Below are 25792 nucleotides of genomic sequence, written 5' to 3'. Positions count from 1 at the left end.
AGGAAAATAAAAGCAAATCGTACTTACTTTAAAGAAACGCAGTTAATACTTCGTCTTGCGCTTGCGTAGTGATGCTTCTTCTCGTCTTCCGCAGTAGAACTAAACCGCAGTTGCGACAACACTGTATTATATACTGGAGTCTGCTTACGTCATCTGTCAATATCCGTCCGCATTTGAAAGTAGTTCCCACTAATCCGAAACGCACTATTGTATTGCACCAGTATTATTTTATTTGACAATCATACGCTTTCTCATAAACGTAAATATTTTGTCAAAAACAGTCAGCTTGGAAACGTTTTTTGGACATTTCTTACGCGGCGGACTAATATCTCATACGGATCCGGCTCTGGAATTTGCTAGAACGACCGTAGCAACAGAAACCGTCCCCGCCTGCTCATTGGACTGCAGTATTGTTTGTTCGATCAACGATTGGTTGATGTGTTCCAGTCAGTAAGGTTCGATGATTAACGTTACACTGTGGGGTTATGAAACAGAGGATTTTGACCCAAATACATAAAGTGATGATGGTAGTTTAGCCTTACGAATGCATTTGCTGCCCTCCCCCTCTTCTTCCCTCTTTCTGTAAAACCGAATATCGCACTAATAATGTTATATTCTCATCTATGAACTCATCTGACACGGGACGTGTTCAGACATGAATCTTCATCAAAGCTACAGATGGATATGCTTAGTAAACGTGCTACCAGCTGTATTTGAAATGAAGACGACAATAACACTAAAGTGACCTCCTTTAGCCACCTAACTTCCTTCACTAGCTAGCCATATCCACATCAAGTGACATGCTACACAGAGCTTAATAAAGGGTACATTTATATATCCAACTTTAACACTATATGGCACACAATTCTCTTGACCTAAATACTGAATCAACTGATGTTTGAGACCCGGAGTGACCATATATACTTCTTTTTATTTTTAACTATACACAAGTGTTCTGCCAAAGTATAAGGAAATCAGATTTGACTAGTGTGTCCACATAATATGAAAATATGTTCAAATCTAAATGATAGCAAAGATGTTGTAGAGTGATTACACATCTACTTATCAGAATGTACATGCTATACAGAAAGTAGATTGTCACGTCACTAGTCCTAACAAGAAGGGGAAAAAAGTGTCTAGGAGGAGTAAAGAAAGCCCTCACAAGCACATTGTGTAAAAATGGCAACACAAGTCTCTCAGTTCTACAGCCTCTCAATGTTTAGTTTCCTTATGTTTCTAGCTTTGTAGGTACACTTGTTATTCCCGTTGCTCAATCTGAATAACTACATCAGTTCATAGGAAGGAATGTAGTGATTTTTTTTAGATGTGTTTTCCATCTTCCTTGTTATGTTTTGTTGTTGAGTATTTATTCCGACAACATAACGACAAGATAATACTCATTTCCTTGTAAAGTTCACAGGAAAGGGCTTGATCTTGTCCTCGTGAGTGTCGAGTGTAAATGCCAGGCCCGACGTCAACACCCAGGTGAAACTGGTGAAACAGAAGTACAGTAAGTTCTTGTCATACGTGTCAGGTGTGAGGTGACCCAGCTCATTAAACACACTTAGCATCTGAGATTTCGGTCCATCGCCCCTCAAAAGTTGCTTTGGGTAACAAACGCAGGCCCCCGGTCAAATATTATATAATGTTCATATACTGGTTAATGATTTGTCTCAACCCTTTTTATCTCCCACCATTATTACAGACAACGCAAGAGCAGACACTCGGATGGGGGTCTGCAGTCTACTCGGATCCTATTTTTGGGGTCATAGATATGATACAGCTGGAAGAGTCCTAATATATGTATTTGGGTCACAGCATTCCCGCGCCCCACCCTCTGCAGCACCCATGTCATATGACACCCAACCCGTGATGCACTATGCCAGTGCTTTCCAACACAAAACTGGGCGTCTGCGGGTTGAACTAGTTCCACCTCTGAGGAATGTGTTTGTACAAGTCTGCTGTACTTTGGCCTGCCCCGTTGCTTGGAGCGATTATAAACAGCCTCAGAGTGTTCCAGTAAAAGCAGTCTATCAAGCGGAACATTGTCTTCGCTGATTACCGATTAGTTGAGGTGCTCACCTTTGAATTGAATCGGCAAATTCAATGACCACGTCAACAGCTGTGAATGGGTCAAACCCCCAGAGGCCTCTAATGTAAATGTCACCACCCTGACTGGTCGACGGTCTGATTGGGTTCACTGTGTTTTTCTTCAGCAGGGTCATTGGAGTCGTTTCCAGGAGGGAGGTTCAGCTCCACGTCAACAGGTTTCACAACACGTCACCAGTTTCATCACATCAGACGATCCTTCTCTTGCTCACACCGACGTGACTGAAGTAAGGCCTGTCATCCAAGAATAGTCCAACATGAACATGTCTTCATCGTGATGGTTTGATGTTTTCTTTGAACCCAACAGGATGGATGTTGTGAAACACACGGGAGGCTGCCACTGCGGGGCTGTGAGATTTGAAGTCTTGAGTTCCCCGGACCTTCATGTTTTCCAGTGCAAGTACGGATACAATTTAAAATAAGATCAATTGGTAGTACATTTTTAAGTTTGGGTTCATCAAACAACACTTTGTCGCTTGTACACGTTGTGGCTCATCAATACAAAACTGACTTGTGTCTCTCCAGCTGCAGCATTTGCACAAAGAAACAAAACAATCATTTCATTGTCCCGAAAAATCAGTTCACACTCCTAAAGGTAGTCCACTCAGGCAAAGCAACTTTCAACACAACCTTTGATACAAGTGATTAATTATTATTTATTATTGGTCTGATCCTCCCAGGGGTCCGATAGTCTGACCACATACACCTTTAACACTCATGCTGCCAAGCACACCTTCTGTAAGACCTGCGGAGTCCAAAGTTTCTACACGCCGCGCTCCAACCCGGATGGATACGGTATGACCACGAACATGAGACACACACACCGTTCTCCTGTGTTGTAAACTTACATGTTGGTGTGTTTACTCCAAAACTAACCACCTGAGATGAATACATGTGCTATAATGAATCAGTGTTATCAGGAACTTCCCTTATGAAACTCTTATTTCGCATTTTTGAGCCGCACGTTGTCAGTAAAGTGTGCCGTGCCGTGTAAATGATGGTTGTTGCTGGTGTGTTCTCCTCAGGCGTTGCTCCACACTGTCTGGATCCCGGCACCGTCCACAGTTTGACGGTGGAGCCGTTCGGTGGTGACAAGTGGGAAGAAAGCATGCAGGCTCACAAGAGCATCAGAGGCATGTCCAAACCCCCAGCACAGAGCGAAACTCAATAACACCACTGTGATGGAGAATCAATCTTTTTATTATTATTGAACAGCAGTGTCACAGAAAAACGCTGGACAGTATTTTTTGAACATTTAAGCTGAAACAAAAGCTCAACTCATTCAAACCCTAGTGTTGTTTGTGTACAGTGTAAAGACAATAAAGATGGACCAACAAAACCAATGAGACTTTTTTTTTTTTTGTTATTTCAAAACGAGCGTCAGCTTTGTTGGTGGAAACTTTCTCAGAAAACATATTCCGGCTACTTTAGCCAACAAAGTACTGCAAAGAACTTTATTCACCGTGAGCAAAACGGCTCATCAGATGTGTAACCTGAACGCTCTCCCACCACGGTGATGGAGGAGTTGGGCAGCAGAACACCGGCGGCCACGGCTCAATACACCTTCAGGTTCTTTGGTCCTTGTGGGATGATTTGGAACGTGTTGATGAACATGTAGCGCGAGAAGGTGATGTACAGGTAACGAAACCACAGGAGCTGAGAGCGGTGGCAGAACATGGCGTCCTGAAACGAAAAGAAGGGTCGTCTGATGTGAATTAAACTCTGATACTGCCAGTTACTAAACAACAGCCAATAGAGGTCAACATCCATCTGCTGCTTAGTGAAACCATGTTTTATGTACAAATAATAGCTTGGTGAGACATATCCCTTCTGTGCGGCGTCTCAGACTTACAAACTGCACCTCTTCCTCTGCTTCCTCAGCACACACACAGCATACAGTTACTTGTACACGCCAGCGCGCCCTCTAACAGCAGACGGTGACCTTGTCGTGCCAACAAACCGTCCCTTTCCAGGCTTACTTTGGCTCGCCTGTAGCCCTGTGGGCCGACAACACAGCGGAGGCTGCAGGGCAGCAGCCAGCTGAAGGGGAGCTCCAGGAAGGAGAGGTACTTCCTGAGGAGGCCAACGGTCACCAGCGAGAGCAAACAGCAGTCTGGGAGGACAGACAAGAGACCCAGTTAGCTGTTAATATGTGATATATTAGGCCGTTGTATCAGCTTGTTCCATTTCAGATGTTTTATCGTAAAGTAATACAATGTAAAACAAAGCTTCTTTCTTTCGGTGCAGCAGTTGTAGTTGTACGGCCCTCAACTATGACCTTTTGCGGTAATAGTTTGTGGGGCGCGGGGGGCTTAAAGCTGTCGGTAAGGAGCGGAGAGCACAGGGGATTATGACCAGATCAGTCCAACAGGTGAGGTGTACATGCATGGCAGTAAATAACCAGCGAGCGTGATTGATGACAGTCCTGCTGCTTTTAGGGAACCAGCCTGCTGGGCCCGTTTGTTACCGCTCTGAACTTTGAAGCGAGGCGTGCTCTGTAACCGGCAAAGGGATGAGTCGGTCGGGGCATGTCGCCTCCTCTCTCTCCAGCTTTTACTTTCACTCACCGGGAGGACGTCGTCACTAAAAAGACCCAATCGGCGCATGTTTTACATGCAAAGAGCCAGAGGCACTGATGCTAACATCAGGGATCAAAGCACCTCGTGTAGTTTAAGGGGACAAACATCCAACCGGCCTCGTGCTGCCACCAGCAGACCAAAATGTTTAGAGAAGACGCACGACTCATACAACCTGTTTGACCAGCAGAGGGCGCTGTACATTAACCAAAAGAGAAAGTCTGAGTCAGTGTTTACAGCATGTTCTCTAAAGGCCTGAAGGGCTGCTGCTCATGTGAGGAGCTCATTGTCTGTGCTGCTTGGTAAAACTTTTTTCATTGGGCATATCTGTGTATTACCGTGTCCAGTGGGAAACACTCCCACACAGAATCCTGCAGACCATTTCTTTGACTTTTACTGACGTGACCCCGGCACACTTTGCTCACAAAAGTGTATAAAATGTGAACCTTTTTAAAGTGTTTGTGACACACCTACCATTGGGGACTTGTCCGGTGAAAGCGAGGCGGCTGTAAGAGGAGAAGAGCAGAACATGTCAAAGAGATACTGACAGACATGACCACGCTTCTACCTGCCAACATGGAGACAAGAGTCTGGTTCACCGGACACAGAGGGGTGAGAAGTCAGTGACTGTACGCCCACAGAAAAGGCCGTAATGAAATCCTCCAGCTCATGCGTGCTGGACTTTTATATTTTTTATTAAAATGTTCCTCTGTTACTAAAGTAACTCGTCTTCAAATTTTGGTGAGAGTCACGTTTGTGCGCCAAACTTGCCTTTCCGAATCCAACAACAACAACAACAATCCATTGAGCTCGGTGAAAGCAGTGCACTCTGGGAAAGCAGCCCGATGGGAATCACGAGATGTGATTCGCAGAGTTCATATCTCATGGACGGCCCGACAACAGAGGGCCGCGCAGGCTCGGCGAGGGGAAAACACCGCGACTGACGCAGCAGGCAATCAAGGCGTCGGCGCAACGCGGCGTGCCCGTCGCGGCGTGCCCGTCGCGGCGTGCCCGTCGCGGCGTGCCCGTCGCGGCGTGCCCGTCGCGGCGTGCCCGTCGCGGCGTGCCCGTCGCGGCGTGCCCGTCGCGGCGTGCCCGTCGCGGCGTGCCCGTCGCGGCGTGCCCGTCGCGGCGTGCCCGTCGCGGCGCAAAACCAACGGCCTGATGCGTCTCGCTCGGTCGGCCTCTCCAAACCAGAGCTGCCCTCCCACCTCACCACTTCAGGGACAGGATGTACTGCTGCTCTCTGGGAGCAGAGCCGAGCGCCTCTGAGGACTCTGTTTGGACGACCTCTCAGCTATGTAACAGGCCGCTTCTAAAAAGACACGCTGTGTGTGTGTGTGTGTGTGTCTCTTTGTGGGGAAACATTTGGAAAAGATGGCTGTTGACGCGAGTCCAAATGCTTTCCTGGACTCTGTTTTACGATTGTGGGCGGCCTGGTTTCTGCGTGCATGTGTGAGCCACATCAAATCCCCGAGGACAGCGTCTTTAAATGGAGGGATTTTAAATAATACAAATAAAAATCTGTTTTTACTGATGGCGAAGCCTCGAAGTGCAGTCGGTACCTGACAGCTTTATGGACGGCCGTGTGGTTGGCATGGCCGCTCACTCCGCTCCCATCGAAGGTCAGCACCTGAAACAACAACAGGTCTCACTGTGTGGGTGAGAAGCCAGAACCTGGGCATCTAACAGTGAATTGAAATAAACGGAGGCAGAAGATGTTTCTTGGGTTAGTGGAAGGGTTTTCTGAGCTGCTTGGCAGCTGACAACCGATATTTAAAAGCTTTTTTCTCCTCTCCCCCCTGTGCGCATGCTTGCACAGCGGAGGAAGAGAGTGAAAAAAGAAAGAAAAATCAGGTCAAAGGGAAAGAACGAGAGCTCGACTACAGACTTGGCATTTGTTACGCTCAGGCGTATTCTACCATGACTGTGTCGGTGCAATCAAGCCCAAGTTTGAGCTCCCAACCACATATTATAATGAACAAGTGAACTTTCTCCTCATTCTTGCTGGCTCGTGTATGGAAAAGCAAGAGAATGGCACAGTGTCAGACCGAGGAAACAAGTTATTCAGTTCAGGAGCAGGAAGAGTGAACTACTTCTTATTTGTGTGTTTATCTCTGCGTGCCTTTGCTGAACGATAAGACGTGTTCCCTCGGCTTACTTTTAGGTCTCGAAGCATTTTTTTGTGCTGCTCAGCCTGACAGGAAGGGAGGAGACGTGTGTTTGTTTGTCGTCTTTGATAACAAGAAGACATCAGCACAGAAGAACCCGGCTGTGTGGACTCTTCCCTGAAGAGTGTTGCTGTCTGCCGCTGTGCGTTCGGTTCGTGCGGTTGTTGAGAATGAGCGAATAAAAAAAACATCTTTGAATCTAAATGAACCGCATTCCCATCAGCTAATAGTGTGGAACTGCTCCGAGGGAAGATAACAACCTCTGTGTAAACACCGAAACTGAGCACAACCTTTTCCTCTGCAGCGGAGGCCATGTCGCCTCGATGTGGAGGCTCAGAATACAGTCCGAGTCGACAGCATCATTGTGCAGACCACAGCCAGCCCGATAATGAGCGAGAGAGCTGTGGTGCCCCGACGCACAACACCGAACTACACAATGCATTGTGTGTTAATATCAAAACAGGAAATTAGAGGGGAGAATAAAATGGACTGTTTGTAAAGGGATAAAGTCAACGAGGAGCTGAGCGTACTCACCATGTTGAAGGAGTGAGCTCTCATGTGCTGCACAATTAGAGAGGAGACCAGTGAGACGCTCCATTCTGCGTCGGGGTCATCTGGAAGCTTTCTGAAGGGGCAAATAAAACAAAAGGGGGCTGGTTATCTACCCAGTATTGCCCCAGTGTGTTACTGGAAACAACAGCGCCTTGTGTTTGCGTTGTAACCTCACCGATTCCTTCCCGAGCACCAGATTTCTGCAGTGCAGATTCAACCCGGCGATTGAGAAAGAGCTGTTATAAAATGCAAACACGAGGCAGCGCTGGGACGCCCGTGAGGGGGGGGGGGGTCGAGGCCCTTTGCACCGTCTTCATCTGAAACTACAGCCCGGAGACAACACAGAGCGTACACATCCACCCTCCCACTCGGCCGGCTCGAGCTCCTGCTAAACATGCATGGACTCCCTTTTTTTTTTGGCACAAATAAGAGTTTTTTCTTCAAAGCCGCTGCTTTGTACGGCAGTTCAACTCAAGAGGAACCAGCTCCAAAAGAAAAAGTGCTTAAAAACATAACCGAGTTGAGCCAACACAGTTCACATGGATGGAAGGTCCTGCGGGTCGCGTTGGAAGTGGAGCGGATCCAGTTTGTTCTCCAGCTATGACCACGCAAATGTGTGTTGATCAGAAACACAACCAGCGAGGGAAACCGACAGTTTGAAACACTGAACTGTGTTCTGACAATGACAGGATGCGCTGCTGTACACTCAGGGAGCGCATGGTGGCGCGACAGTGCAGACATTTACACATATATATGTATATTTAAAGTGGGGGTAGGTGTGTGTGTGTGTGTGTGTGTGAGGGTGTGTGTGTGTGTGTCAATAGTTGTCCCCCCTCCTCTTCTTTGACAACAATGAGCCAGGACAGTTGAGCCGGGAAAGGGAAGTGATGGATTAGGCTACAAATCTATTGGGCTGCCGGTGATGTGAGGGTCAGGCTTTGGTGTGTGTGTGTGTGTGTGTGAGTGTGTGTGTGTGTGTGTGTGTGGGAGTGGTGGCTTGTCACAGGGAGGAGGGGCGAGGGGGAGCGGGTCGGGGGTTCAGAGATAGTTTAAAACGGTCTTTCATAGAGTGAATGGACTGCTGTGACACCAGTGACATGTCGTAAGGATTGTGTGTGTGTGTGTGTGTGTGTGTGTGTGTGTGTGTGTGTGTGTGTGTGTACGGTGGCACAGTCAAATGGACTCTAAACCCACGTTAAATGTGACCGACATTAACTAAACACTCATGCTCAGTGTCATATTGTGTCTGCTTTTGATTGAAGGCTCGTGAAAACAAGAGGATCTTGTGAGCATTTGGCCAAAGCACATAAATTTTAATATTAAGTATCTACACTCACACACTATAAATATTAATATTAAGTATCTACACTCACACACTATAAATATTAATATTAAGTATCTACACTCACACACTATGCAGCTTCCCCCCCAAGTCTTTGTATTTATTCATGTTTTATTCGAGAAATTCTGCCTCGTAGTTCGACAACTGCAGCTCAGCAGCCCGTGAGGGGGGGGGGGGGGGGGGGAGGGGGGGGGGGGCAGGGGGGGGGGGGCAGGGGGGTGAACAAAAGACACCTGACCTTTATAAGCAGGATGTGTCAGCTTCGCCATGGCAACAGTGCAAAATGTCCGAAAGTAACCTCCCCAACTCCCCTTTTGTAGCTTTGCATGTGGATGTTTAATTGCTTGCAGGCATCTGCATGCAGGCGCTGAACTTTGGCCCAGTGAGGGGATTCAGTGTGTGTGTGTGTGTGTGTGTGTGTGTGTTAAAGAGTGCTTGTTTAGTCTGGTCACATGGCCCACAGGCTTGTGAAACTGCAAGACTTCCATACAGTCAGATTATACGTCTGGAAGGACAGACGTGCCGCTCCACACTGACAGCTCGCCCACGATGTCACGCTGCAATGAGGTTACAGCTGTAGTAACGACACCAATGCACACGCACAATGTTTCACAGTTTTCTGTTTTATATTCACTCGCCATGAGGTAATAAAGTGGCATGAAAACAACCGTGGAAATATTTGCTCTTAACCATGGAGATGATGCTTTTAGCGGCGGTGAGCTGTGCAGAGAGATCTAATGTGATCTAATGTGCCACAGTGACAGTCTGCTGCCGGCCGCAGGACTCAGCATAATGGAAAAGCAACTGTTTGACTATGTGGAGGCCGGCGTGTGACAAATGTATCTAGGATAAAAGCACAGCCGGAGGTCAGCGGCGAGGCTGGAACATCCCACCGTTATTTACTGCGCCCTGCCATGCGCTTAGAAATTGGCTCGGGCTATTTTTTTTTCCTCCGTCCGCTGGATCAATGTATATTTAAAGCGTGTGCGGGGATGCGGTGTCACTGCAGCGAGCACGCCATCTCCCTCCAGGAAACTAGTGCTGAGCTCTTTGTTTACGTACAGGCAGAGAATTACACTAATCCAATCAGAAAGACTAAAGCTTTCAGTTTGTGATTTACTTCTGTGGTAAAGATTGTTTTTATTATTTTCAAGTAAACTCAATCTGAAGAAACGGAGTCAGTTTATAGTTGGAAAGAGCGGCGCTGGGCGAGCTGAAGGGTCGTGTCACTTCAGACTGATAATGCAGCGAAGAAGCGGTTGGATTTGTGCAGCGAGCAGCTATAATGAGTCCAGGGAGCAGACAGAGGTCAAACCAGTGCAAGTGGAGAGGCAGCAGAGCGTGCTCAGATCGAGCTTGATCACAAAGGCCCCAACATGCACTGGGGCCCCAGATACTGTCTACACAGCTGTCCTATTCAGTGAGCGTTAAAGGGGAAAAAAATCCTGTTTTAAAACAGAATTCACATGTAGCTTGCTGTTCATTCTGCGGGTTACGCTTGTGAGCGGGCAGCGCTCTGCCATCATGAAACATAAACCCACACGGCCGGCCGGAGGTTGAGAAAAACAAAAGTCCAGTGGCTCCATCACACAACCCTGATGAATGAGATGACGCCACAGCAAACAATACATACTGGCAGACATGTAGTCTGGCACTGACTGCTTTATTTTTGCTTATTTCTAATGTAGTTTAAAATATCCCAACGTCACTTCTCCTATTGAAACATTATTTTGGCCTTCGCTGGCTTCGTTGGCGCAGCTGTGGCTCAGTGGAATGGTATGAAACCATTAGCAGGGTGTGTATCGCGTCACGTGCATCCTCATGAACAAGATTCATCAGATTTTTTTTTAATCCTCCAAGGAAGAATTTGAACCGTCACCGCGACACCAAATGACTCACCACAATGTGTTTTAATGTTCAAACAAAGCGAAATAAAGTAAAACGTAGTGGACAGTGACACGGTTGACTTTCCAAGGTATAGCAAAAAGATATAAAAGGATGAGCAAAGCCAAAGTGTGGCAGACACACAAGAGGAGAAACAGTTCAGAATGACCTACATTAACATCGACAAAATGTATCCCACAGTCTTTGGCAGTTGGCTTCAGCAGACAAGGACAAGAGGAAGAGGATGAGGAAGAGTGGAACAGAGAGAGAGAGAGAGAGAGAGAGAGAGAGAGAGAGAGAGAGAGACAGCCTGGTTGGGAGTGAGCGGGGCTCTCAAAGTGTTGATCAGGTGTGTGTTTGGGGTAAACAACAGAATACACAGAAAGTGAAAATGGGCTACGCTCCAGTTCAGCAGAAGTGCAGACAGACCCGAGATCAAAGTTCAGCTATATTCTGTGTGCACAAGATGATAACACACACAAACACACACACCCACACACACACACACACACACAGACACACAACCTTGGCAGGCTGCCAGCTTGTTACTGTGAGTTCCAGCTTGGTCCCAGAGTCCATGCAGCTCTCCTGGTGAGCCAACATGTAGAGACTCACATGGAGGCAGCCCCAAAGTTCTTAGAAACTCAAAACATTTTCAAGTGCAGCTGCAGGCTTCATCCACCGGGGGAAAAAGAAGAAGAAGAAAAAAAAGTCCCCCTTTTTTCAGCATCACCTTTTACCACTCCTCTCTCTGTCACTCGACCTCGCCAATAGAGAGTCCTACAGCTGCATCCACAGCCAAACACAAGAAGAGGAGCAAGTTCCCTGAGAATCTGGCCGACAATACCGTTCACAGTTCTGGCTCGCGGTGCTGCTCACCGCTTTTACTGTGAAATGGCAACGGTCACGAGTTAAGACTGTTTTAACTCGGAGGCATTTACAGATACGGGAAAGAACTACAGCTGTTTCTGTAAATCTTTCACGGCACTCCTCGGTGTTCAGTGAAGTAATGGAAAAAAAGTCAGATTTTATCTTTTTACTGTCGTGTTCCTGCAACAAAGCTTGATTTTTTTCTTTTTTTTTTACCACTAAGTAAGATGTTGCAGGCACAGTTATGCTCAAACGTTAACCAATAGAAGAAACACTTTGGTATGTGACCCTTAAACAATGACCAGCAGCCTGAGGCCTGTTTTCAGCAAATCTGAGCTCTCCGGCTCAGCGGCAAAGAATGTCTTTGGGAAGCACAAACATATTTAACAAGGTAGTGGAGAGGGGAAATAAGTCATTTAATTAATAGACAATTACCTTCCCAAGAAATCATGTGAAGCAGCCCTCCCAATTTTCCCTGGAGAGATCACTGACACTGAATAATCCAACGCGACAAAATCAAATGTCATAGTTCCACGAAGGACAGCTTTCTTTCTTTTTTTAAATTGTGAAATAAGTAAGTAAACAAAAGAAACATAGTGTAAGATGTATTTAATTACTATGCTCTTTAGAGGTGGACACACAAACAGATGTTTGCATTGTGTGTAGTGTATTCAGACGGCTGCTTACTTGTGGTCCATTACGGTGATTCTGGAGTCTGGGATCCCCAACACGGCACAGCTGTTGAGAAGTTCTTGTTTGCGCTGAGCCCCTTGCTTGTAGTAGTTTCCTGTACATATTTGGAGGACAAGTTAGGTATAGAGATGCCGTGATGACAGGAGGATCGAAATGGAAGTCTAAATTATGTCTGGGTTAAACATTTCCAATGATTTGTGAAACATCATATGCTCATTGACCGTGTAAAATGATCCTCTAACATCAGTTACATTGGATATAAATAAAATACAGAGCTGCACAGATGTGATTTATGTATAGTATATTTGTACTGCAAATGCATTTACTTTCTAAAGATTACACTCACGTAGCTCATAATTTATTCCTTGTTTTTTCAACAAGATGGACACTAATATTTTAGGCATTTCCTCCAGAAGCTAGTTGCTCTGGAAATGTTACTCACTATGTGGGATTTTTAGATTGTGCTGCTTTACCCTGTTTTCACCATTATCATTTTAATCAATATTCAACCTGAGACTGAATATGGAAATACAAACATTATGTGTGCTGCTATTTCACTTTTCCTTTAAGGCAAATCTCATTTGTATTGTTTGCAAACTATCTTCTGTTTATTCCCCTGGTAAGTAAAATGTGTATGAAAGCGAACTGACGTTGGCCAGCAGCAAGCCACACGTGTGTAAACGACAATGTGCTGGCTGTCACACCATACCTTCTGATAAACACAGCAAATGAACTTCGGCGTTTAATTCAACGAGTCGTATGATCGTTGGCGCGAAGAACATGCATTCATCATCCGGATGCGCGGTCACAAGCAGCGCGCGCACGTCGTCGCCGTTTATCTCTCGGCCTGATAAAACATTCACGACACGTTTCAACGACTTCACCAGGGTTCGCCGTTGTCGAAAGTAAATGCATTTTATCCAAATCAGATAGGTTAACACTATGACGACAACGAGGTAAACAGTCATTATTATGACCGTTACCGTAAACAATCCGTGTAGAGACAAAAGCTTCACGTGGAAATGGTTCCACGTGTAAAAACACATCTCCAGTCTGTCTGATGACCGGACGTTACCCCGTCTTTAAAGAATGCGTCAATAAAGTATTACAAATCAGTCCAATACAGCAACTGCTGCTATTTTTAGGCCCACTGTAGTGTGATTTAATCATTTGAAGTCTCTGTCGCTTTCGCAGTTCATTTGCGTTTAAATCAATTTATGAGAATGAATACATTAACGTGACAAATATTTTTTTCTGGTGTATTTGAATAAAAAGAACCTCTAAAATGTATAGACAGTTTTATCAATCAAACTAAATTTATGTTTTTGAAAAGTGAAAATAACAAACTCCAGGAGCGTTGTCGTGTTTTAGGGGAAGATTTAGCGGTCACACTGCCTTATCCTTACAGGTAAATAAAGGGGAAAAGAATGAAAATGTTATGTATTCATGGAAAGGTTGATACAACAGTCCACTAACTATCTTACGCTATAGCATATATTTTTACTGTCCATACATATTTGTTGACGAATGCCAGTACGCTGTGGATTCAACCGACTGAGGACATTTTATTTTACCCTGCCAGGACATCGACCGACAAATGCGGCGCAGCCTTCAGTCTGCCCAGTCGTCCACAGCTCACAACCCGCGGATTTACAATCAACAATTGACCCATATTTCTGCCCAGGGAAACAGTTTTCTCCCATAGGTATATTTTCTAAATATGAGGTGAGTACATATCGCTAACAAGCAGCAAAGCATCATGTCTAATTAGCACGCAATTTAAGCGCCCCGGTCTACGATGGAAATCTGCCTTGCAAGATGGCGACGTGGTTGAGAATTCAAAGGTGAAATACGGGCTAAGTTAGCTAGCTAGCGACAACAACAACATCTTAGACGTTGTCTCGCTCCCTTGAAATGATGAAGTAGCATCACCTTTGAAGATGACGTTCGTAATTGTGCGTATTATTGGTGCATTTCCGGAAGAGCTCTGTTGTGGAAAGAGACCCATCCCCCCAAGATAAGCTACAAATCCAATTGCGTTTATATGACAGGATGGTGTTAAAAGACAACAATAACAACACACAGGAGCAGTATTTGTCACTGCGAGGCCGTGGACGAGGCCAGGCAGTTCACCATGGCTGCCGGGTTTGCATGGAAATCACCAGAGACCATCGCCACTGTTTAATGCTTTCTCCAATTCACTGTCCTAAGAGCTACACCGTGTAACGAACAGCTAGATAACCGTGAGTTATTGTTTGGTTGTGTGTCTGAAACTGCATGCTTCTACTTTCAAAATGCTCTCAACGGAATTGGTGATTAGAAAAATAAAAAACATGACATTTGAATGACAGATGTAAGGTGCGACACTGAACTCTAGTCACAATAATAATATGTATATTTTAGTAACGTTAAATTCATTATTCAAAATATGAGACAGGGACACAAACTATATACTGAAAAGGTCAATTAATTAAGTTCTATCATGGATTTCTTTGCAAGTTAAGACTAATGCAAAGAAAAGAAGTGATGGACAGGTTGTGGAAAGCCAACCAGAGCTGCAACGGCTGATTCTGATGGTAAATGCATTAATAGTATTCTGCTCAATCAGTTGCTTTGCATAATAAAATAAAACATCTGGAAAATGGAGGTCTGCTTTTTTATCTCCATTTTTTTTCATTGGGAGCTCAGGAAGAAATAATGTAGACCTCCCTGGACATGTGACACAATTCTCCCGAGACAGCACTGTCTGTTTCCTGCCTCATTGATTGTCAGACATACTGGTTTATATTTGGTCATCAAGCGCTAGAGTTCCTAATTTTTTACCATTCATTTGTTTTAATTTAGTAGTGTTGTCAATTTCAGTTGGTCAATTACCCTTTTGGTATATCATCTTAACCAAATCCCTCAAATGTGATGTAGGAGTAAATTAAACGAAGTCAATAAAATAACCGAACAGTAAACAAGTGAAGCATAAAGTGTGGTTGGTGGCCGTAACATTTTCAGACTGCTTTAATGATGCAAAGTGCTCTCTCTGAGCCGTTTCTTGTGTCGTCATTTAAAACGCTCCCTCAAATGTGGACAATTTGCTCTGAGAGGATGTGTTGTCTCTTCGTTTGGCTCAGAACCAAACTGTGCCGCACATCCACTGGAGAACCAGACCCATGACCTGCTGGTGTTTGTGTAGTAAACATGGGACGTGACGGCCCCTTGCTTTACTGCTTTTACACAAAGTTGTGTCATTCTAAATGGGGAAAGGCTCTTTAATTTATGGTAAAAAAAAAACACATCATTCACCAGCCGCAGTTTTTTTTCTTTTTTTTTTACGAGTCACTGATGGTATTTTTAGTGTCTCTCCTGAAATTGTGAAAGTGGATCTCAAATTATGGGGCCAAGCAAACTATGTGGCCTGCGGATTGAAATGAAATAACAGCTTCCCTCCCTGGTTATGGGGCCAACGGTTGGTGCGTTTCCATCCTTGAAGTTAGCATCATAATGTCTTGGCATTGTGGCCATGCTGTAAATCTTGCATACCCAGAATAAAAACGCTTGAGCCAGCAGAAACCAGATTGATATGTTGGATCCCTGTGATGCAGAAACGCTGCCTGTGTGTGTTTGTTGGCCATAATATAATCAGAGTAAACGGGTTGTTTGTTCACTTTTGAGAAAGTACTGCGTACATGCTCCCTGGCTCCGTCCTGTTCTTCGCGTATCGCCAACAGGACTTAGAGGAGCTAAAATTAACTTTGGTAATTTCCATTCAACTAACATGTCGGCTTAAATGGCTTAAGTAGAGGATTGATTTGTTAATTTGGATGAAATTATAATATCAGATAACCACAGGACGTTATTCAGACGCGGCCTAATGGAAACATGAGTGGAGCGCTGCTCGTGTGATTGGTTGGAGGCGTGCGGCTCTCCTGCACCTCTTTCACCTCCGCTGCTGCACGGCCGAAGTTAATTAGAATCTGAGGAATTTTCCAATAAAAAAATGTTTAGCTATGAACTGACTGAGACACAGCCTGCCAAGCCCTTTAAATAACAACACAATGCTTGAACAAGAGATCAAAGGACATGAACAATTGATAATAATATTAATAATAATAATAATATAAGTCCGTGTCACTTTCAGGGTCGTATGTTTTATTCATCATTTACATTAACGACTTTAATTGAATGGATTTTGAGCATGGAATGAGTTATCTGTAGGTTACGTTCGATCTCTTTTGTTTGGATTACATTGTTATATCACACAAAGTCATTTAACAAAATTACATTAACTATGCAACGTCACTGGTTGCTTTCAAATAGTATTGATTGGTGACTCGTTCACAGCCTTTTACAATACAACGCATCTTTTTTTTAACTACACGGTTTTGCTTAAATTGTTTATTAACATGAAGTGATTATCAATGTTTTTACTGATCCACTCTGTTCAGACTGAGATCTGTTCTTTTCACCAAGACCCACACAATTCATACATCTGAATGTTTTAATGGACAGAGATTCTTTGCATCCTGCATTTTCAGTATTGTGATATTTTAGACCACTTTAAAGAAAGAAGGAACATAATCCAGGCTGATAACAAATTCAACAGTCAAATCAGATGTACTGCTTTGGTGTTTTCAAGAGCTGCAGCTGCACAGCTTTATGTTTTCTAATTGTTTTTTATATGAACTAGTTGTTGCAAGATCATCCTTGGTTTAAAAGCCTAGATTCAGATTACCGCTGCAGGCAGAGTGAGCGCTAAGCGTGGTGTGTTTCAGATTGAATTCTAATTTAGAAGACACCAGCAGACATCAGCAGGGCGGCGCTTCAGGCCGACGCTCACCTGCATGAAGCAGAAGTATTTGGGAAAAGTGATGCCGGTCTTCTCTGACTTTCTTTGTGAAAGAGGTTCAGTCTTTAAACAACACACTAATAGTGCAGTTCATGTAGTGCATGCTAACCTGTTAGCGTACCAGATGCTCAATGGACGTCTTCTACTACGTCTTCTACTTCTACTTCTGTTTAGTATGGTTTAATGTTTTCCTTTGATTCTAAAGATATTCAGGAGGCTTCGATATGTTCATCCTGAAATCTAAAAGGTGTTTTTGTTTCTGTGTTGGTGCAGGTGGTTTGTGTCTCCAAACATGGTGTAGTGAACATCCCTGAAGCAGCAGCAGCAGCCCGCGAGCACTGAGTCAGGATGTCCAGCAGCTCGGGCTACCCCCCCAGCCAGGGCAGCTTCAGCAGCGAGCAGGGCCGCTACCCGCCGCATTCTGTCCAGTACGCCTTCTCCGGCTCGCGCCACCAACAGGTAAAGCTCACGGCCAGCACTCTGGAAACGGCACGCTTCCTCTGCGGCATTGCAGGTTCATGCACAGTGCTTAGCATGCCCGTCTTTCCATCGCAGGGTCGGTGGTTCGATCCCCGACTAGTCCACGTCCATGTGTCCTTGAGCAAGACACTTCACCCCTAATTGCTCCCCGTTGCTGTGTCTACGCGTCAGCTCAATGTAATGTCATTCATTTTGATTATTGATTCTGGTTTTATTAATATTTAAACAGACACTCATTTAATGTGATGACAAGGCATTACATTTTGATTATTTACACAGTTCTGGCATGTTTACAACTTTAAATATTCAACATTTAAAGTTTTCCGATCTTTTCCGACTACACCTTGAATGAAGAAAGCAGAACTTAAATGTCTCTTTACTTTATAGTTTTGCTTCCTTGAAGGTATTGTACTCAGTTGATTCTTGTTGTCGTGAGTTTGTCCTCGCGGTTAAATGCACTTAATGTGAGTCTCTTTGGATAAAAGCATCAGATAAGTGAAATGCAAACAAGAAGGTTTGTGAGTTAAAATGTAGACTAATCAATCATAACTACGCCGTTAGTTAGATATTGAATTGCAGCTCACGTTCCAGTTGTGTGTTCATTTGACCGTCGACTTCGTAGAAGCTTTCTTTCACAGAAAACTGTCTGCGCTACAGTTCTGGGCATTTGGATTGTTTGTTTAAATCTGGGACCAAACTGGAGTTATGAAACGTTCCCTGTCGCTGCATTTGCTTGTTCAGGTTTGTTTGGTCAAACTGGGCTGATAGCATTTACGTGGTCTTTTACCCGATAGCTTCTTTCGATAAAAGCTGTATTAGAAAGAGTTAATTCAGTTATCTCGACATCAACAAACTTAATTTCCGTTTTGCCGCATCAAACCGGAGCGCTCCGGGTCTCAGTGGCTTCATTGTCTGAACGAGGAGTTAGCAGGAGGTCGGGGTCTCGCTGCTTCCTGTCCAGCCGTCGTTCAACTGTTCACTATTAACATGTTCTGTTCTTTCATCTTCCCGGTATTTATTTCTTATTCTCAGCGACATGGGCATCTCCTCCCCGTTCTGCCAATAAATGTGCCAACGTTTGTTATTTAAACCGTGAGAATAAGCACCGTCTCTTCGCGTCGTGATATTCAACAAATGGACCTCCTGAAGCCGACTTTGTGTCCGTCGTCTACTGAGAGCTGCAGTAGTTTCGTGGTAAAAACGCCCATCGAGTTCATTTAGGAACTTTGCCTTTATTAGATTGAGTACAGCAGAGTGCTTACAGGAAATGAGGAGGAGGAGGAGGTGGTGTGTGTCTGTGTGTGTGTGTCTGTGTGAGAGAGAGATGCAACAAAGGTCTCCGGCCAAACATGAACTGAGGACGTTGTAATTAAATGGTGAGTGCCTTGTACCCATAAGCCACCAGGATGCTCCTCAGACAGCTTTTCACAGACCAGCACACAGTCAACGTTGTGCAAGTAGTGAGAAAATAAGTTGTGATTGTGGAGTGTGCATAAAGCAGCCGGTGTAGACGGCTGTATTGATTAGAAACCGAGTGCATCTGTTGCATAAGATGGACTCGGTCTCTCTGGAAGCCGGATTTTGGTTTTCCGCTTCTGCAAAGCGCTTTGTTGTAGTTGTAGCCTCTGCAGGAACTTGTAATGTTGTATTTTTGTCTTTTTTCTCTACGACCGGCCCAAATACACATACACACACACATATAACCCCCCCGCCCTCCCCTGCTCTCTTTCACACTGCTTTGACCTTGATATCATCGTGGTGTTCTCCTCTCGTCTGCAGGATTTCACCGTCCCAGACTACCGGGCTCATCTGCAGGATGCGCAGGGTCGGAGGAGACCGTCTCTGCTGTCCGAGTTCCACCCCGGCACCGAAAGGTGAGGCTTCTCCTAAAATGTCCCTGAGCGTCTGTACCGGAGAGCAGCGTCTCCTTCTGTCCCACAGTTTGGGAATCGTACATCTGGACATCTGTAAATTCCTCGTTTTCTTGCGTGCCTCCAGGCCTCCGGAGCGGCGCCACGGCTATGAACAGCAGTTCCACTCCCTCTCGGCGCAGTCGGACCACGAGGCCCTGGAGGCCAAGCGCCCTCGCATGGAGACCGTCGTCGAGGGCCACATCACCCGCACGCCCGCCACCGCCGGAGGGATCATCCTGCCCTTAACCCACTCCGTTCAGGACGGCCTCAGAGCCAGTTCAGAGGTCAAAAAGGTGAGTCTGGTTCCCCTCCTCTTACTGATGCTCACTCACTCATTTACTGACGGAGTCTGCAGCGGCAAAAAAACAAGATTTCAACCATCAGAACCTGAAGAGAGTCCTCTTTAAACACCATCAACACGGGAAGTTTCCCACAAACTGCAATGTTGTAGCAATGCAGAGTGTATGAAGACACAATGAGCAACACTATTATCATATTATAATATTCATCATAGCAATACTATTATCATATTTTTGTGCAATACTGTTGTATATTTTATATTTTGTGCCTTATTTATTTATTATTTATTTTTTACCTTAAGTTTATTGTAATTCTGTGTTAGGAGGATCGAGCAAAACAATCTTTTCACTGTACAGATTAACTGTCTTTTATCTGTGCTTATGACAGTAAAACATCTTGAATCTTTCTATCTATTTGCATTTTTGCTCTTACAGAAATAAACTCACATTTCTCTAGTGTATTGACCAACAGCACAACAAGTGTTTTCAGTCCCAGTGCTTGTAGTGAACTCTCTTTGCGATGAGAAAGAGCTTCTCACTTCTCTGTGACTACAGGATCAAATATAATCATTCGGTTTTGTACTGATCTTTGGCTGGAGCTGTTTACAGAAGAAAAAAAACTCAATTAACCTTTTTTTTCTTTAATTATTTTGTCCAGGAGTCGCAGTACTCTGTCAAAGGGGAGTCCATGTCCTCGGGAGGGCCGGCGCTGCACATGGCCGACGACCAGGACGCGTCTCCCTCCAAACTATCCAAAGAGGAGCTGATCCAGAGCATGGACCGGGTGGACCGGGAGATCGCCAAAGTGGAGCAGCAGATTTTCAAGCTGAAGAAAAAGCAGGTTGGTCACCTGGTGGTGGAGCAGCACACAACATCCACTGTTTGGGAAGATGGAAAATACATATAGTACATAGTATAATACATATAGTTTATTTAATCAATGTAAACATTGATCAGTGGCTCGTTGGCCGTAATTCCTCGTGTAAGAGTGGAGGTACACAAATAGTGGCATATAAGCACAAATACGTTAAATATAACAAATGTCTGTTCTGAAAATGCGATGCTGCATCGATGATACCGACTCGTTTGAGTGACGCCGTCGTAAATTAAAAGCGATGGACGCCGACTTCAGCTGAACGATGCAGAGTTTGACCAAATCGTTGCCCGCTGATCTCGACCAACCGGGCTAACCGGCTAGCACGCCGCAAGGCCGCCGCAGCTGATGGACAACTCGTGTGCCGACGAAGTTTTTCAGGTTATTCATGCTCCAGAATTTCTGTACCGGGCGAACACTGGACCGCTCCACCTGCAGCTCCACCCGCAGCTCCACCCGCAGCAGCTAGTAAAACACTTTGTCTCGACATTCACCAAACACAATGGACAACTGTACTAAGTAATGATTCAATTAGCTATAATGAAGCAGTAACGCTTAAGAGACTGAGGTGACTAACAAAGAGCCGTTTAGAAAATGATGTGTGATTATAAACCAGGAAGTAGAAGCTGTTAATGTGTTGAGATATATGTTTATATGTAACTACATCGTTAAAGAACAGGTAGTAACTCCACATCGAAAGGGATTCGTCATGAATAGGATCACATGTGACTCATTGTTCATTCAGCAGCTGTCCCAAGTTAATAATCCAGATTCACTCTTGAGCTGAGGCGTCATAACTAGTTGTCATATTAAGATTCAAGATGTTTTTACTGTCATAAGCACAGATAACAGACAGTTATTCTGTACAATGAAAAGATTATTTTGCTCTGTCCTCCTAACACAGAATTACAACAAACTTGAGGTAAAAAATAAGGCACAAAATATAAAATATATAACAGTATTGCTATGATAAATATGATAATAATGTTGCTCATTGTATCTTTATTCACTATAAATGGCTACAACGTTGCAGTTTGTGGGAGAGTTCCTGTGTTGATGGTATTTCAGGAGGACTCTCTTGAGGTTGCGGTGGTTGAAATCATCGGCTGCAGCGAACACACAACGCGTCCGGGCGTCCATCTTAACTTCATACAGTAATGAAGTCATGAGTAAATCACTCCTACACGCGGCTCCTTTAGGACTCGCTTCTACTCCTAAAACGTTGACACTGAAATGTCACCACGAAGCCGACAGACGCGTCCTCTGGTGACGGAAACTACGTCATCTGGATCTTTACGCCCTCGAGGCCGGCTCATCTTCTCCTTGAGGAGTTTTAATCGTCACAGTCAAAGTGTTTGAAAGCAACTCATCAGATACTTTTCTGTCTTTTCCCAATCGGGTGCTCTCAAAAACTGGAAGTCTGGATGATTTATCTTTTTTCATTAGTTTCTCCTGGTATCTGTTTTAGGAGCTCCGTCTCGTTAGAAGGTTCGAGGAGCTTTGTACTCTGCCTTTCCCCCAGATTTTCAGGGATTTATTTGTTTTGTTTGAGGTATTTCAGGAACTCCTAATCTCGTCTCCTGTAACCTAGTAGTTTACTTAACCTTTAACTTGTAAACATTGATCTATAAAACGCTCACCAGTTCAAACCTTTAGTTCTGTTAATGGAAAAAAAGAGTTTTACTTGAACAAGCCTGTAGAGAGTGTATTATATTGTCTGCAGGGCTTCGGATTAGAGATCACATCACTGCAGATGCGTATCTTCTCCGTATGAAAACCATCCAAAATGTTTAATTGGGTCGTGAATAGAAAGAATAAAAGCTCCCCATATTTTTTTCTGTGTTTTTTTCCGTTGTTGTCTTGTGTGCTATTGGTCAACATGTTTTGTGTTGGTGTTGTTTCTTAGCAACAACTGGAGGAGGAAGCAGCGAAGCCAGTGGAGCCAGAAAAGCCGGTGACCCCTCCCCCAGTGGAGCACAAGCACCGCAGCATCGTCCAGATCATCTACGACGAGAACCGGGTTAGTGATCTGCTGCAGAGCGGCAGGACGCATCACATCTCCTGGGCCCTTTTTTTTTTTTTTGGTTTCCTCTCTCCTCTCTGTGCGTCCTCGACGCTGGAAGGAGCTACTTTAGTTTCCCCACCAGCCAGAGTTTAGCAGCTCAAACTGTGCGGCGCCAAGCTCGGCCAAAGACTCACAGCCTCTGCCCTCCAACCATTTTGCGCTACACTGCTGTGTCTTGTGTGCAGCTCCCAGCGGTTTGGTTGCTTCCAGCTGAATCTGTGTGGTTTGGAGTTTCTCTCGTGTTCCTGCGCAGACTTCCAAGCATCAGCCTCATGAGGCCGCTTTAACGCGGCTCAGATGGGGCCGAACGTAAAGTTGCTGCTGATGCAAACTGAACCTCTCCTCCTCCTGCTGCTCACTTTACATGCAACATGTCCACTGGCGCACTACGCCTGGAGGCTTTGCTGGTGGAGCGGCTGCAGGGGATGCACGACCTGAGGGGAGTTCTCCATATAAAAGTGCTGCCCGTGATATGTGTTGACTGTTTGTGGTTGGGTGTGTGTGGTAGGGATACACACACACACACCACCGCGATGCCAAACACAGCATTTGGTTCAGAAATGACATTCAAAATGTTGGAATGTGTGTGTGGTTTGTGCTTTAATGGTGTTTTGCAGCAGTGTCAGAAAGCAACCCACAGGGTTTTACTGCAGTGCAATTTTGTCCAATATTTCCTAATTTATTGCTATAATCTAATAAAAAAATGATTTAAGAAAACATTAAAGTAGAACTCGAGCGCTGAGGCGGTCCTCCTCCTCATCCTCCTCCTCCTCTTCCTCTGTGTTGCAGCTGAACAACAGGGGAATGGGCGAGTGTGTGTTTATGGAGGTCACTGTAGTTCATTTCTGTCAGACGGCGTTGTGGCAGCAGAGCGCTGAGACACGCCTTCCTCCTCAGTCGGCCATTAACCCTTCGGGCCGTCCAGCTGCTCCAGCGCCACAGCGAGCGGTCGGGCTGTCGATGCGAGCTTGTAAAAAAAAAGAAGGGAAATCAGGAGACACTCGGTGTCGTGCTGATGATCTTGAATTCGCTCCCAGTCTTCACTGATCCAGGAAAACGCTTCTCGCCAACCCAATTAATCCTGATCCAGCAGGAACATAAAACACACACGAGTTGTTTTTCTCTCTTGTGTGTCGCTACTTTCAAGCTGCTCACTTGATTGCACAAGCTCGTATACTTCAAGAGTAAATTAAAAGCATCTTAAATGATGAATCGGGCCAAAGCTTTTCTCTGCTCGGGACTTACGGTTTAGTTTATTTGAGTTTTTCCTGAATCTTTGCTCCTTTTATTTAAATGTTACACATCAGTAAGCGTCTTAATAATCTTTGAGTACAACCCGCGTATAGTATTGATAGTCAGATGGGACGTTTATCCAGGTCAAACGTTATGACGTCATCATATTACGTTCATTCTTACAAACATACATGACATTTGCTCTCTGCATTTAACCCATTTATAACAATTTAGGAGCAGTGTGCTGCAGAGAAGCAACTTTTCTCAACTCAAATCACGGTTTCTCTTCACGTTTGTAGATTTTGTAATTAAGAAATCATCTGTTGTTGTTGTTTTTTTTTCCTAGAAAAAAGCGGAAGAAGCCCACAAAGTTCTGGAAGGTTTTGGCCCGAAGGTGGAGCTGGTATGTGATTTAATGGTTAATGATGCTCTTCGGGGGTTTTGAGGAAGAGGTCATGTTTTGCTCAGTGGCAACATTGCTGCCTGTCTACAAGCTAATGATTAATCCGCCGGTTGTCACTGATCTGCTTTCTCTCTCCTCAGCCTCTCTACAATCAGCCGTCGGACACAAAGGTGTACCACGACAACATCAAGACGTGAGTCTCCTCCTTTCTTACGCAGAAGCGTTTCATGAACATCTGTCGGCGAGAACACGACAACAGACGCGACACTTCCCACACTGAAAAGATAGTGAGCGTCTCAGCGGGGCGAACGTGCTGACATCAGCGAGATAAACCCGGCTGATACGTCGGTCTAATCTGATTGCTGAGTCACCCGATTTGAGTGGCCCGTCTGCATGAGGTGTGTTTTCAAAGCGGGGTTGTGTTTGGGGGCTTGAAGGCCAGACCGTCTGGGACGGAGCGCTTATCAGTGTGTCCCGTGGACGCGTCCCATCTGGCTCAGTGTGTTATCAGGACGGGGGAACCAGCTCTGTGTGAATCTGCTGCACGCTCTCAAGGTCGACTCGCTCGCCATCGTCTCCCCGCCGCCGCCGCCGCCGCCACGGCGCTCCAGCAGAAGAGTTCTCAGTGTTGTCAACCTGCAACACTGAAAATACACAATGTTTTTTTTGTTTAGTTTCTTGTGTGGGCGTGAAACACACCAAGCGCTATCTCTCTAAGAAAGATGAATTTACAAATGTCCACTTGAACTAACGAGCTGAAGGGATTACTCCTCTCTCTTCGTACTGACTGCCTCTTTTCTGCAGAAGTAATGAATTATATTACACATGGTCGTAAAATAATGCCTCTGATTTAAGTGTTCGTCTCTTTCAGCAATCAAGTCATGCGGAAGAAGCTGATTTTGTTTTTTAAGAGGAGGAACCACGCTCGTAAACAAAGGGTGAGTGTCCCCGCTGTCGGGAGGTTCGCGTCAGCTGTTTGTGTCGGCGCTCGAGACGCAACCTGAGAGGCGGGTTAGTCAGTTAGCATGTTAGCATTTAGCCTTACAGAGCCAAGGTCGGCGGAGCGGTCGCGTCATACCTCAGCTGACCGGGGGAAATACCAGTGGGGTTGTCAAAGCTTGTGATGGGTGCTTTCTTCCCTGTTTACTTAAAGCTACGTAATATTGACAAGCTGTGTCATCTTGAAACTCTGCAGGTTGTTTTAATGTTCACAGCGAGACACCTCGCCGAACATTAACATGCTCATTTTAAAACATTCCTAAAATAATTAAGTCTCGGCATGCTAGCTGCTCTGTAAAGCTAAATGCTAACATGCTCAGAGTGACAACGCTGTATAATGTGTACCATGGTGCTAGCATGCTAACCTCTACTGAATCACAGTGCAGCTCAAAATGATGGTCATTAGCTTAGCAGGTGTTTAGGTGTAAACCTTGTAGACTAATTTAAATGTTGACATCATGGTGAAAAGCTAGCTCCATCCATTCGGGGACG

The 25792-nt window shown here is 45.1% G+C and overlaps 4 protein-coding genes across 8 annotated transcripts in view; 2 read left to right on the top strand and 2 right to left on the bottom strand.

Moving 5' to 3' along the window:
• ubb (ubiquitin B) overlaps positions 1-186 on the bottom strand; it is a 6008-nt gene extending 5822 nt beyond the window's left edge. Inside the window, exon 1 of the mRNA XM_068600935.1 lies at positions 28-186. The gene's annotated coding sequence lies outside the window, so the exon portion shown is untranslated. The remainder of the gene's footprint in view (positions 1-27) is intronic.
• cenpv (centromere protein V) overlaps positions 1-3438 on the top strand; it is an 8262-nt gene extending 4824 nt beyond the window's left edge. Inside the window, exons 1-7 of one of the 3 annotated variants that reach the window (XM_068600937.1) lie at positions 210-455; positions 1414-1510; positions 2217-2336; positions 2417-2509; positions 2635-2704; positions 2790-2904; positions 3135-3438. In XM_068600937.1, the coding sequence (XP_068457038.1) occupies positions 2418-2509; positions 2635-2704; positions 2790-2904; positions 3135-3280 (423 nt within the window). In that variant the 5' untranslated portion in view covers positions 210-455; positions 1414-1510; positions 2217-2336; position 2417 and the 3' untranslated portion in view covers positions 3281-3438. Of the gene's footprint in view, positions 1-209; positions 456-1413; positions 1511-1984; positions 2075-2216; positions 2337-2416; positions 2510-2634; positions 2705-2789; positions 2905-3134 lie in introns of those variants that run through there. The other 2 variants (XM_068600936.1, XM_068600938.1) reach the window with 2 other exon arrangements.
• Positions 3320-13174, bottom strand: pigl (phosphatidylinositol glycan anchor biosynthesis, class L). The gene is made up of 7 exons (XM_068600933.1): positions 12907-13174; positions 12192-12291; positions 7391-7481; positions 6251-6318; positions 5160-5191; positions 4089-4222; positions 3320-3792 (listed from the first exon to the last, which is right to left on the bottom strand). The coding sequence occupies exons 1-7, from the start codon at positions 13163-13165 to the stop codon at positions 3664-3666; spliced, it is 813 nt and encodes a 270-aa protein (XP_068457034.1). The 5' UTR covers positions 13166-13174; the 3' UTR covers positions 3320-3663.
• Positions 13175-13813: 639 nt separating this feature from the next.
• Positions 13814-25792, top strand: part of ncor1 (nuclear receptor corepressor 1) — a 53271-nt gene continuing 41292 nt past the window's right edge. For all 3 annotated transcript variants that reach the window (XM_068600930.1, XM_068600929.1, XM_068600928.1), the window contains exons 1-9: positions 13814-13922; positions 17308-17493; positions 19294-19388; positions 19513-19720; positions 20385-20567; positions 22507-22620; positions 24245-24301; positions 24442-24494; positions 25173-25239. In XM_068600930.1, the coding sequence (XP_068457031.1) occupies positions 17383-17493; positions 19294-19388; positions 19513-19720; positions 20385-20567; positions 22507-22620; positions 24245-24301; positions 24442-24494; positions 25173-25239 (888 nt within the window). In that variant the 5' untranslated portion in view covers positions 13814-13922; positions 17308-17382. The remainder of the gene's footprint in view (positions 13923-17307; positions 17494-19293; positions 19389-19512; positions 19721-20384; positions 20568-22506; positions 22621-24244; positions 24302-24441; positions 24495-25172; positions 25240-25792) is intronic.

The sequence above is a fragment of the Clinocottus analis genome, unplaced genomic scaffold (assembly GCF_023055335.1).
Source record: "Clinocottus analis isolate CAN_PGR_092001 unplaced genomic scaffold, fCliAna1.0.p SCAF_5, whole genome shotgun sequence".
NCBI classification, from domain to species: domain Eukaryota; kingdom Metazoa; phylum Chordata; class Actinopteri; order Perciformes; family Cottidae; genus Clinocottus; species Clinocottus analis.
The sequence above is the reverse complement of the archived record's forward strand: the minus strand, read 5'-3'. Positions and strand labels throughout refer to the sequence as shown.